Source organism: Cervus elaphus, chromosome 23 (genome assembly GCF_910594005.1).
Source record: "Cervus elaphus chromosome 23, mCerEla1.1, whole genome shotgun sequence".
Taxonomy (NCBI): domain Eukaryota; kingdom Metazoa; phylum Chordata; class Mammalia; order Artiodactyla; family Cervidae; genus Cervus; species Cervus elaphus.
In genome coordinates, this window is record NC_057837.1 from 39988569 (window position 1) to 40001713 (window position 13145).

A 13145-nucleotide genomic window follows, 5' to 3' on the forward strand; every position below is an offset into this window, starting at 1 on the left:
TTCCAGGGGCTTTCCAGGTGGCTCAGTGGTAAACAATCTGCCTGCCAATGCAGGAGACACAAGAGATGTGGGTTCAATCCCTAGATCGGGAAGATTCCCTGGAATAGGAAATGGCAACTCACTCCAGTATTCTTGCCTAGAAAATTCCATGGACAGAGGAGCCTGGTGGGCTACAGTCCAGGGGGTCGCAAAGAGTTGGACAAGACTGAGCAACTAGGCATGCACACACCCTTTTTAATTATCCTGCAGATCTAGAACACTATTCAGTTTTTGTAATCCTTTCCCCCCTTGGCATTTCAGTTTTGATATTTCTACTAATATTTTCAAGCTCTCAGTTCCTTTCTTCACTCATTCCATTCACTGATTAAGCCATTAAAGGCATTCTTCATTTCTGCAACCATGTCTTTGATTTCCAGCATTTCCTTTTAATTCTTTCCTGGAGTTTGCATCTCTCCGCTTCCATTACTCATCTCTTCTTGCACGTTGTCCACTTTTAGAGCCATTAGCATATTCTTTTAAATTCCTGATCTGATCATTTCAAAATCTTTGCCATATCTGAATCTGCTTTTGATGCTTGTTCTGTCTCTTCAAACTGCGGGTTTTTTGTTTTTTTCGCCTTTTAGGATGCCTTGTGATTTTTTTTGTTGTTGTTGTTGAGACTGATTTACATGATATGCCAGATAAAAGAAACTGAAATAAATAGACTGTTAGTATAAGACTTGATGTTCGTCTGGCTAGTAGCTAGCCAGTGTTTATGACTGCTGTGTTTATGGTTTGCTGAAGCCATAGATGAAGGCATCAGATTCTAAAACTTGCTCGGATGCCTCTGTTTTTGACTTCCCTATTGTGTCTGGGTATCCCTAGAGATTTCGCGGATAAGGTCTCAGATGTGCAGCTCTTTTGGATGCTTCCCATTACTATACAAAAGCCCAGCTGATGTTGTGATGAGGTGCTGGGGAGAAGTGTTCTACGGATCTGTCATAAGGTCCCAGCCCTAACCTTAAAAAGAATCCAGTAATCAGTGAGATGGAGCTGTAATTTAAAAAAAAAAAATCATGAAGCTAACTAAACAATAAAAATGCAACCATAACAAACAATCAACTAATGAACTTCAAGGGCAGCACAGAAAGTACAAGGCTAGTCCTGGGGGCGGCGGGTCTGTGTCCTGCTCACGGAGATGTTCTCCACACTCCTGGCATCCCTTGCCTGCCTTGCCCAGATTTAGCTGAGGGTGCATGCAACCACACACGACCACATGCAACCTCCATGCAACCACAGGAGCTTCGGGAGGCACACGGGTGCATGCTGAGCGGTCAGAGAGGAAGGCCCTTCCTGCTGAGGTCAACTGGGGCAGAGGATGAAAACTGCCCACTTTCTGACACACAGCAGGCTCTTCCAGTGGCTGCTTGGGGCACATTTACACAGGCTGACTCTTGCCAACAGAGAAGGAGAAGACAAAGGTGGGAAGATGTAAATATCAAAGACCAGCTGAAAAAAGGGAAAACAATGCAACTTTTGGGGAAGATCAATTGAGAGGGAATTCTTAATAGCTAAATTGTTGTGCAAGATAAAACAGGAGCTAGGAGTTAATAATAGGCCACAGGTTTTTTCTTATCTGTACTGAAGTTTATCTTATAAATAAATGTCCCTTATTATTCTTTGGCAGCAGTTTTTGGGTGACTCAGACAGTCTTTCAAAACTGGACAAAAGGAATAATATAGATCCCTTCTATCCAGGGAATTCTTTAATTAGGAGTGGCAATGAACTAGAGAAGAAATCTGATTTTGATGTAACATCTGCAAATGACAGCTGCCTTTTTCACAAAGTTCCCAATGTCATTCCTCTACCTAAAAACCTCCCAACAACAATAATAATAATAAATTACCAAACCAGAACATATTGCAGTTATCCATTTAATAACATATTTAGTGAATTCTAGTTCTCCAGTGTCTTTAATTATCTCTTCAAAACAAATGATTCTTTACATATTCAAAAATAAGCAACTCACCTTCCTTGGGAATGTCCCCACAGTATTTGAAAATGTATGACTTAATCTCAAAAAGGACATTTGGCTGGGGCTGAGATAAATATTTAAGAAATATTTGAAATATTCAAACTGCACATTTGAAACAAGAAGAAATTTACACAACCACGTTGTAGTCAAACACATCCCCTTTATAATAAAGTCACCCTAGGAAAAGATTTCCTTCCAAAAACGGGTGCCAGCTACTCAGGATCTCACATGTGCAAATGCTCCTGTGGCTTCTGGTGCAAGGGCCCTAACCAGCACCCCGAGTACATAACTTGCTCCCAGTGAAGGTCCTGGGTTAGCTGTCTTCCTGGAGACACACATACACACATACACAGACACACATACACACATACACACACACTCACAATAGCTGCTGAGCCTGCAGGAGAGCCACAAACTACAACTGTAGCCTCAGGGCAACTTCGGGAAAGGATGGGCATCTAGGATCAGGAAGCTCCAACAAGGGTCTCTCCTCTTAAAGGGGTGCTTAAGAATCCATGGAAGATGGATGCTCCCCAACCTCAGTGTTACAACTGAGGAAGCTAAAGTCCAGAGATGTTGAGACTGCCCAGGACACCCTTGCTGCGAAGCACAAGGACTGGAACTTTGGGGTCCCAGCTCCTATCCTGTTACCCACTCCTGCCTTGCTTTTCAGAAACGATCGAATCATCATGTTTTCGTCCCAAGCCCGTATCTACCAGGGTCAAGTAAGGAGACCCTGGAGGACGCCAATGTGGTTTTCACTTACAAAATGGACAATCTGCTTGGGGTGACAAAAAGGACCCTTCCTCAAAGCTTCCTCTTGTCCTAAACTGCTCCTGGTCAAGGCTGCTTCGGCTCATCTGCCCTTTGGTCAGAGGCACAAGCCAATCACTAAGGTCCCTGGAGAGAAACACAGCAAAAATGCTAAAACGTACCTTCACAAATTCATACAAGCAAATGAGCACCCATATTGTTCTGAGTTCCCATGTTGTTTCCAGTTACTGGAAGAAACAAAGTAACATGGGTACCCCCCTGCTGCATGGAGGTTTTGTGAATCATTTTCCTGCAGGACAAATTGGGTGTTTTAACAAACCCTGTAAATCTCACGTTCTGCCCAGGGCGTAAGTCTTCCCTGACCACCAACTTAGGAAAAAAAACCAGAACACCACAAGTCTGGCAATAGCATATTTCTTTGCTGTGACTAAAGAGGCGATGTCCACAGTATGGAAAAACCTGAGTGAACTATTTGGCCAACCCAATATGTTGCTAAGCACACTGATTTTTTGGTAAATTTATATGTTTTAAGTTGGATGAAAAGCTCAAGAAGGGAGTAGACGTTCTCAGATCCCTGCCTCCCGTGAGCACAGCTACGCTCCTACAACCTACTGTTTTGTAGAGGTTGTATTATGAAGGCAAGGCGGGTTCTGCCAGGCACATAATTTGTATATTTAAGGGAGGTGTATGGATGAAAAAGCGAAATATGTTCAATTTCAAAGGCCTTGGAAGCAGTGCTGTCTGTGAGCTTGTATTACAAACAGCCCCGCGTTATTACACAGGCTACTAATGAGGCCCAGTGAATGAAAGTACAATTTGAATATGCATGACTCTGTCCAGTGAGCAGGACTTTTGTGTACTGATGAGATTTTTTTTTTCTTTTTTCTTTTTCCCTCCTAAAAAAAACAAAAAGGATTAAAATTATTCTTAGGGAAGTATGGCTACCCGGAGGCCAGTATAACGTACTCAGAACACAGTCACACCAAGTTCAGATGAAAGATACAAGTCCTCCACAGATGCTCCGATGTGGTCATTGTGGAAAGTTGTACACTTCCCTGTCCTTCAGAGAAGGATCATTCTTAACTTTGAGCAGCTGCGTCATGACAATTTCTTAGCAAAAATATTGATTTTGTGTGGCAATCCCTAAAAGTGGGGAAGGTTAAATAAACCTTTCGAGCACAAAGCCTCCCCTTCCGTGGTAAGGCATGCTGGTTAAAAGACTGAGGAATGGGTAAATTATTGCACCAAATGGCTGAGAATTAATCTCTGCTGACTAGCTGTAATCTAACGAGGCGTCTGTGTCCCCGGGAGCCCGCAGAGCGTCCCTGGCGGTATGTGTAGTGTGTCGGGCCTGCCTGACACCCTTTGTCCCCGCTCCCAGGCGGCCTTTCCCCTCATTGTCCGTAATATCCTCATGCATCTGGGACACGTGGAATGCATTCATACTAACAGACTTACCATTGTTTTCTCTCAGAAGCTTTGTTGAGCAAAGACTGCATCGTGGTTACTGATAATTATATTGCTTAATTAATCAAGACAAAAAAAATTTGCAAATCATTGCCCGGTTGCCAAGCAGGGAGATAAAAAATGACAACAATACAAGCTGAAGCAATATAACAAAAGTAACAGCTATCTGATCAGAAATTCTTATATAATGAAGCTATTAATGCTAAATCGGTTAATGTTAACATTGCTCCAGGTGTCTCTACTTAGATGCAAACAAAAAGGCTAACATTATGGATATAAAAGGCCAAATGTTGCCATGGATTCTGTAACCTGATAGAGAGGACAGCCTTTTCATTTGATTAGGGAATGCAATTTAAATACCAGGGACCGAAGCCAAACAAACAGACTTTCCCTCCACAAGCCTCTCGCGTTCACCCTGAGGTCAGTGGTTGGCGAACAAAAGGTCAGCCACACTTGCCCTGGAAATGTCTGGATTAATTTTATTACATTGTAATGGTTTGTCCTTTAAATGTGGGGATAGCACTAAATTTCCAGTTGTCCATTATTCTCTTCTTTCCTTTAGGCCTTTTGAATTGAAATATTAAGAAAGCGATTTGCTCGATTCATCTTGTCAGAATTTATGGCCAAATATATAAAACTTACATATTTTTAAAAAGAAATTTTAAAAAGTATGATAATATTTGTTTTCATACACTATCATACCTTTTAAAAATCACTTTGATACTATAAAGTGAACTGAAATACCTTTTATATTCTTAATTTGCTATAAAAATAAAGGTGACATTTTTAAGACATTAAATGACATTTTAGAGGGCCATGTTGAAAATGAACTAATAGAGCCAGTTAATCCATACTAAATATTAAAGAAACACATTTGCCAGTTTGGAAAGCCACAGGATACTAAATTTATCAGTTGTCTAATATTAAAATTTGCAGTTTAATTTTTTAAATTACTGTCCTTCTTGGACACACGCAAATGTTATTAGCGATAAGAACCATTTTCTTATACAAAATTGAACACTTCACACACACAGAGACTTGGACCAAAGATCACACAAATATTTAATATGAAAAACTTTGGCATCTTCGCTCCTTGAAAAGAAAAGAGAGTTCTCTTTATGTCAGGCTCCTCACCAGCCAGAGTGGGGACTTTTCTGAGTTTAGGAGTTGTCCCGCAGTCATTATTTATTCTATTTTCATGGTAGTAACTATAACAAAAAACAACAATAGCAATAATAATAAAAGCTATTATTATTATCATCATTATCAACCCTTAAATAGCTTTTTCCTCTGGACCAGGCACTGATTTAAACACCTTTCATTTCTTAGCTCATTTAATCTTCACAACTTGAACACTTTTAGGTTATAAATCCCAGGAAAGTTTTGCCTATTATTTTTAAAGCTGAAAAAGAGTATATTTAGAAGGGTAACTTTTAGCTCCTGCAGGAGGACAATTTGGAACAGAAATGAAGGTTGTATTTAGTATGAAGCCGACGCACGTGTCATTTTCTTGACAAGGAGAGATAATACACTAAAGGTTTACTAAAAAGACTAAGAAGCCCATCTTGGATTATTAATTCCAAAACAAAATCAAGCCACCGTACAAAGCACTATTAAATCACCACTAAAGGCAGGACAAGGGCGGAAATGGAAGCCAATCTAGGTCCTGCGCTCACGACGCCGAATGGTTCTGGCCGTTCCCATGATGGATACCCAGCTGAACCGATTGGGTGGGAAGATGCATCCATCTTTAGAGCCCCAACATAGACCGAACCTCGGGGGGGCCCAGCTCTTTAGGACTTTTCCAAGATCCTTCAGGACTGACCCCCGTTAGCAGCGGCAGAGGCAAGGCTGGATCCTCTACCCACAGTCACCCATAAAATGCTGCATGTGACATGGGGCTCATTCAGATCTTATTATTATTCATGAAGATGCCCCAGACTTTCAATCCTTTCTTTATATTATAAAATCTTAAACATGAAAAACATTTAAAAAACCATACATGTCTTTACAATATAATTTTCAAAGAATCTCAGCAATAAAATACAGAATTCTGTGCTCCTGATGAAAGAGTGTTTGAAAAACCCCAATTCATATTTAATTCCTATACAGCACGTGTAATTCATGTACGTGTCAAGTGGCCCCTTTAACATATCGATTAACACTGTTTTTCAGTAACAGGGAACCATCATGCAAATCACTGTACAAGCCACATGAAGAGTGCAGTGGAAACATACCTCAGGTTTCTTGGTTATCGCGATAAAGAACATGTGATTCTTCATGGGGTAGATGATGATTGAAACGTCTCCGAAGGCGGTGGGGATGATCCCGCTGCGGTAGTCCCTGGAGTGCTCAGACCAGACGATGTGGACTTCGTCATTCCCCAAGTGACGGAGCTGCAACGGCAAATTGGCTCCTTATTAATCAGAGTGATCACAGCACTTTATGAAGGGTCGTGGCTTACAAATTGAATTATTATACTCGGAGGCAAAAATAATTCACCACCGAAAAAGGCTACAACGCTGATGCCTTCTATGAGGATTTTTAAAAAAGCACAAGTGCACAGGGGAAAGAAAAAAAAAAAACACACAGCTCGCCTTCCATGAAACACATTGGAACCAAGAGAGGCATGTAAGCATCGCAGGTACATGTGGCTGCATGGGGACAGGACCTTTTCCAGGATTTGTTAAAAATTTAATTTTATTCCTGCAGCAAAGCCTGATGCTTTATGTGGCTGAGTGTGTTTCTACACAATGGACAGTGTGAGTCTTTTATTCCATATTACAATAGAGCTTCATAAAGCTCTTAATTCGATGATGATTAAGAAAAAAAGATGCATATAAGAGAACAGAAGCCATTATAACACAATCGTTACCAAATGTACAAAAACCAAATTTAGGACAAACCTTTAAGAAAAAGTATATATAATTTTACCTTTGTCTAAGAAACTAGGGTTACTTAAATTTAATAAGAAACTAATACGAAGCAGCAGCACCGAGCATTGAAAGATTGCTTACTGCAGAGAAGTCTGCTCACACGTACATTTTGTTCTACCTTTTCACTAACTCTCTGAGATCACCTTTATGTAGTCTAATAAGGAGGTGAGGGGGCTCAGGAAGGCGAGCCTCCCCCACCACAGGTGCAGAAGTAGCGTGGAAGCTGGGCGGGGGCTTCCAATCCACGCACCTCCACTGCCCACGGCCATCTAGGCTGCACCCCAGGGCAGCAACTCTGTGACAGCGCAACTCCCCAGCCCTCCCATTTATACACAAGAGGCCATGCGGTCCAAAGTCGACAGGTCAGAGACTCCTGCCCTTTCTGGGGAGGGCTTCCGGTGCCTCCAAGGAAGGGACCCTCTGAGCGTCCGTGAGGGCACAGCTCGATCCGATGCGAGAACACCTTCCCTGGAGATCCTGTGCAGCAACTGAGCATCTGGGGCTGGAGAAGTGCAGGTGAGCTCCTGGGGGCAGGCCTGGCTGTTTAGTCAAGCAAACTCGATTATAAAAGCTAAAATGCTGGCTGAAATTGAAGTCCTAAACCCACAGGGGCTGGCTGGTGAGGCCCCCAGGTGCCTACTGAGAATGCGAATCCTCGCCCCCGTACGCCTGCCGATGCCCGTGACAAAGCCTGCCTTGCTTGTGAACTCATTTAACAGGTGAGCCCCGAGAAGAACTAAATTCAGAGGCTCTTAATAAAACAGAGATGTCGGGTCAAAGCAAGCACTTTGTCTTACACTATAAAAAAGGATGTTTTCAAATACCGTGTATTTAAAACATGCTGATATAAGTGCAATTTCTTTATAGACTCTCTGACCACAAGGGGAAAACCCGAGGTCACCCCTGTAGGCCTCCCTTCTCTTCACGAGGTCATAAGGGAGACTGGTTTCCTGCAATGCCTGCTTCTTCCTCCTCTGTCACACCTCTGGGGACCACTGTACCTTTGTACCTACAGTGAGGTGAGGTTCCAGCTCAGGTGGCCCCCACGTGAGGCACTTGATTCAGCTGCATCTGAAACCTGGGCTCTGGGGCACACACTTTACTGTGGGTGTTGAACACGAGGTGTGATGGGTGTGGAAAAATTCAATGACATCCACAACTTGCTAAATGTAAAATAAGTTTTTCCTTCTCCTCCTCTCTTACATATAAAGACTAGAAGGGTAGCAGGCAAAAGTTGAGGCTGATCCCTTACATAAATAGTTTTTTAAAAAGACCCTGGGTTTTCATACTAACACTAGGCATCTCTCTACTTCTAGATACCCATTTTCCTTTCTTTTTCCCTTTCAATAAAACCTGCAAGGAGTTTATGACGCACTCCTAAAATTCAGTCTTTTGGAGTCAAAACATAGCAGTAGCTCCCCAGCAGCACAATGAAGGCATGTTTTTGAGGGAAATCAGAGTGGTTTCAGATGGAAACTTCGGGAGGAATTTAGAGCAGGAGAAGGTAATGGGGGCAGGGGCTGCCTGGGGGCACACATCTACCCTGCTCACCCCATAGAGAGAGACAACTTTCTGGGTAGTTTTGTGCCCCCACTGCAGGGCTGGCACACACTTCTGAACGGGACCAACACACCCCACTGAACAGCCTTCCTGCATGGCCGTCCCACCAAAGGTCGGCACCCCAGAACCTGGGATAGCTCCCTGTCCAGACTCGTGAGTCACAAGGCATCAGCTCTGAGGCGACACAGTGAGGATTGAAATTTTTGCAGTTAACCTCCCTTTTCTAAATTAGGTAACTTGATCACATAACCCACGGAAGTCTCCTGGAACTTCCCTGACAGTCCAGTGGTGAAGCCACCCCCTTTCCAGTGCAGGAGGTGCAGGTTCGATCCCTGCTTGGGAAACTGAGATCCACATACCCCATGGCCAAAAAAAAAAACCACACAAACAAACAAAAAACAGATGCAATATTGTAACAAATAAAGACTTTAAAAATGGTCCACATCAAAAAAAAAAAAAGAAGAATTTTCTCCCAATTCTGTTTACAACTGTATTCTCAGGATGGACCAAGAAGGATGAGATCACAGGACCAGGTCCACGCGTCTGGCGTGATAACACTCCAAGTGGTCATGACTCAAGGTTCACCGTCTGAAAGCTGCCTTCATTGTCACTTGCCTCAGACCTCCGCACAAGTCACAGGTTAATTATCCAATGCACAGAATTCAGAACTGAGGCCATGGAACCAGTTGCAAATACATGGGGTGTGAAGAGCAAGGACGCACCCTCTTCCGTCCATGATGAGAACATGAAGGAAGGAAGAGCATGTAAGAGTCACCCAGCCAGATTGTCAACCACGTCAGAACATCCAGGAGTACTCCGGAAGCTTCAAAGTGTCGCTCTGTCTAAAGGGGGTTCCATTACAGAGATGTCACTATGTGAGTTTTGGAGAATTCCAATGACGGGCCCTCCAGGGAGAAACTCGAGCCCATGAGTCAAGTTGATGGGAGTGGCGGGTCGTCTGCACGAGCCATCCTTCACGCCAGCTACTGCTTCAACTGCACAAGAGGCTTGATAAACGCTCGGGGCTTGAGCCTTCAGAAATCAGTGCCTGTCCTGCCACTTCTCACCCTGACAGGGCTGTGCAGACCCTCTGCCGGGGCCCCTCTGCCCGCCGCTGCCAGGCGGCGCCCACTGCTGACACTGGCCCTGGTACACACCTAATGGGCTGACCTCCTTTCCCGACTAATTGCATTACGTCGCCAGCTGGCTCCAGAAGGAGTCGTCTGTTTGATTGAAGAATTCCTGCTCCTCAGTGGGCCCGGCTGCTACTTTTACTAAGTAACAGGCAGCCCTGACATCCCCATTGTTCGGCCGACAGTGTGCCCATCCTAAAATCTAAGTTTTATTTGTAAATTAACCAGGAAACTTCCTGCCAGAGCAGTGCTGCCTGGAGACTGATAATGTGGGCCTTTCATCCCCTCCACTCGTCCTGTATCACTGCCAATTTGTTTTTTATGCGCTGGCCAGCCTCGGGCTATAAAAGCCTTGTAAGACATAAGTGCAATTATAGTCCTGGAGTCAAATGAATTGGACAAATCCAATAGCACAGCTCTGTCCCCACTCTGCAAACCCCTACAGCAGTTAGATTAGCTGTGAAAAATCTAATCGGGCTGGAGCTAACGAATTTCTGCGGTGAAGGATCAAGAGTTCAGTATGGGGTTGCCACCAGATTGCAGGGTTGAAAAAGTGGCCCCGTGACGGGGGCAGAGGAGAGCATGAATCACTTTAGAATTCTGCAGCTCATTTTTAAGCTGTTAGGGACAATTCAGTCGGAATGAGACGAGGAACTGTGGGGCCGCTGTTCTTGTGACTGATTTCTGGTCGAGCTGTGAGACGTCCTGATAGAGAGAGTTTGTCACTAACGATGCTAAATCTTGGAGCAGCAAAAGGGATCAGCTGCGTTTGCCTGATTACAGTAGGGAACCTTACAGCCCAGCCAAGCCTCAGAATAGGATTTATAACAGGGTGTTTTTATCAAGAAAACACTGTCTTTTCTCAAAAAAAAAAAAAAAAGACAATCCTACTTAGGAAATAATTCTTTGAAAAGTTTAAAATATGAAGCAATCTTGGAACAAAACAGTTTTCAGTCATAAAAAAGAAAATCATAGACTATGGTGACGCATTTGCAGAGTAGCAGCAATTTACATGGTAGTGAAAAAATGATGTGTGGGTCTTGCCTGAGGCTTCCCAGGTGGCTCAATGGTAAAGAATCTGCCTGCCAAGCAGGGGATGTGGGTTCGATCCCTGGGTCAGGAAGATCCCCCAGAGGAGGGCATGGCAACCCATTCCAGTATTCCTGCCTGGAGAATCCCATGGACAGAGAAGCCTGGTGGGCTACAGTCCATGGGGGACCAGACTTAGCAGCTGAGCATGCCTGAGAATCTTGCCTAGGGTCTGGGTAATCAGAGATCACGTCTCTGTGGGCAGGGCCCCCTCCACTAAGAATACCACCACCACCAAAACCTAAGACATGGAGGCAGCTCCCCAGGCCCTGAGGAGCCAGCATGTGGCCACTGAGGGAAAGTCAGTCATGCTCTGCACATCCGAGACCCCTGGTCATTGTGGGAGGAGTCTGATCATGCCCTAACCTGACCACTGAGGTCCCACGAACACAGCCACCTACTGTGTCTGTGGTCCGGATGGCCATGGCTGCAGTGATGAAAGAGCAAAACCACAAAGAAGAGAAATGAGGCAGGTACAAGGAAGCCTGCAGGCCAGTATCAATCGCCCACCTAACGGGCCAGGAGGAAGAGGCTATCCAACCAGCAGGCAAGGATGAGGGCTGCTGGGTACCAGATCGGTGCTCAGCAATTTTGCAGGCGTTGTCCACCCACTGCCCAGCAACCCTGGGACATGAACTGTGTTTTTAATCCCATGTAATAGATGGGAAAACGGAGGGAACTGGCTGACGAAGGAACTGGCTACTCACTTGAACCCTGGCTATAGACACTCCCCTGCCACCTAACACAGCACCAAACTGCCAGACTTAGCATCAGAATAGTCTGCTTTCCACCCTCCAGGGGCTGCCTCAGTTCCTGGGATCCTTGTTGGAAGAGAGGGCTGTCAAAAGGGGGTTCCGGGCTCAGCCCCTGGCACCAGCATGTGAGGCCCAACTGTTCTAATCTGGAAACACAGACGTGGGTCAGATTTCCAGGCTTCCTCCCCAGAGTAAAATGTCCTCTTCTCTTAGGGGCCCCCTTACTTCCTGCTGGTCAGCTGAGGTGTTCAGCCTGCAGGTTAGAACGCACACGGGGCCCTGGAATGCTGACTCCCAGGTGGAGGATGGAGGTCTCCTCTGAACTCGAGAGAAAACTGCCCGCAGGCCCCGTGCTGATGGAGAACAGGAGGTGGGGCCGTGGGCAGCAGGCCACGTGCACTAGCCGTTTTGCAAATGGTCTGCCAAGCGACCCCCTCTGGCAGCCCTGGGGGGCGCCAGCCTTCTCCGACCCCAGCCATAGAGGGTCCTTACATCAGATGACCTTGGCCAGCCCGGGAGGTCAACAGAGTAACTTTCTCTCAGTTAACAGTCACAGGAGAGAAGATCCAAAGCTAACAACATCGAAGATGCTTCCTTCATCTTCATCTCAGGATTTAAGACTTATACGACTGACCGATTTTCCTGTTATCTTTATCTAGTTTGTGCCAAGCAGGATATTTCAGATTAATGACAACGGTCGCTTGAGGAGAGTGACCCCAGAGGAAGCCAGTCTCCATGTGTGTGACACATCATGGACTTTGCTCTGTCCCAGGACAGCCAAGCATGGTCCCCCAGGAGGCTCCTTACTTTTTTGGTGAGCGAGTCGTCTGAGTCTGACGGCATCCGAGTTGAGACGTGGAAGATGACTTCCACGGTCGAGGTAGCGTAGTAGGGGGCGGTCTGGCCCGTGCTGCCATTGCGCTGAAGCCCGCCCATGAACCCGCAGTGGGTTGACAGGTCCACCTGATGCAGGACACAGGGGAAAAGAGTGAGGACCAAACAGGAGCTATTCTTATTCACTAAGCGGGAGTGTGTTTGTTTATTATTTTTTTTAATCTAAGTATTTTCATTTTTTATAATTTTCTGCTTATAAACAATTTTAATGCAAACTGAGATGAAATTAAATATTAAATAAACATTAACTCAATAGTCTGTAATGACCTATATGGGAAAAGAATCTAAAAAGAGTGGATATGTGTATGTGTGTGCATGCATGCTAAGTTACTTCAGTCATGTCCAACCCTTCGCGACCCCATGGACTGTAGCCCTCCAGACTCCTCTGTCCATGGGATTCTCCAGGCAACAATACTGGAGTGGGTTGCCATGTCCTTCTCCAGGAGATCTTCCCAACCCAGGGATCGAACCCGCGTCTCTTAAGTCTCCTGCACTGGCAGGCGGCTTCTTTACAACTAGTGGC

At 45.0% G+C, this 13145-nt stretch overlaps 1 protein-coding gene across 4 annotated transcripts in view; it reads right to left on the reverse strand.

The window, feature by feature from the left end:
* The window catches only part of RALGAPA2 (Ral GTPase activating protein catalytic subunit alpha 2), a 271302-nt gene that overhangs the window by 80898 nt on the left and 177259 nt on the right, over positions 1 to 13145 (reverse strand). For all 4 annotated transcript variants that reach the window (XM_043882987.1, XM_043882990.1, XM_043882989.1 and 1 more), the window contains 2 exons: positions 12536 to 12691; positions 6493 to 6651 (listed from right to left, as the gene is read on the reverse strand). In XM_043882987.1, coding sequence (XP_043738922.1) covers positions 6493 to 6651; positions 12536 to 12691 — 315 coding nt within the window. The remainder of the gene's footprint in view (positions 1 to 6492; positions 6652 to 12535; positions 12692 to 13145) is intronic.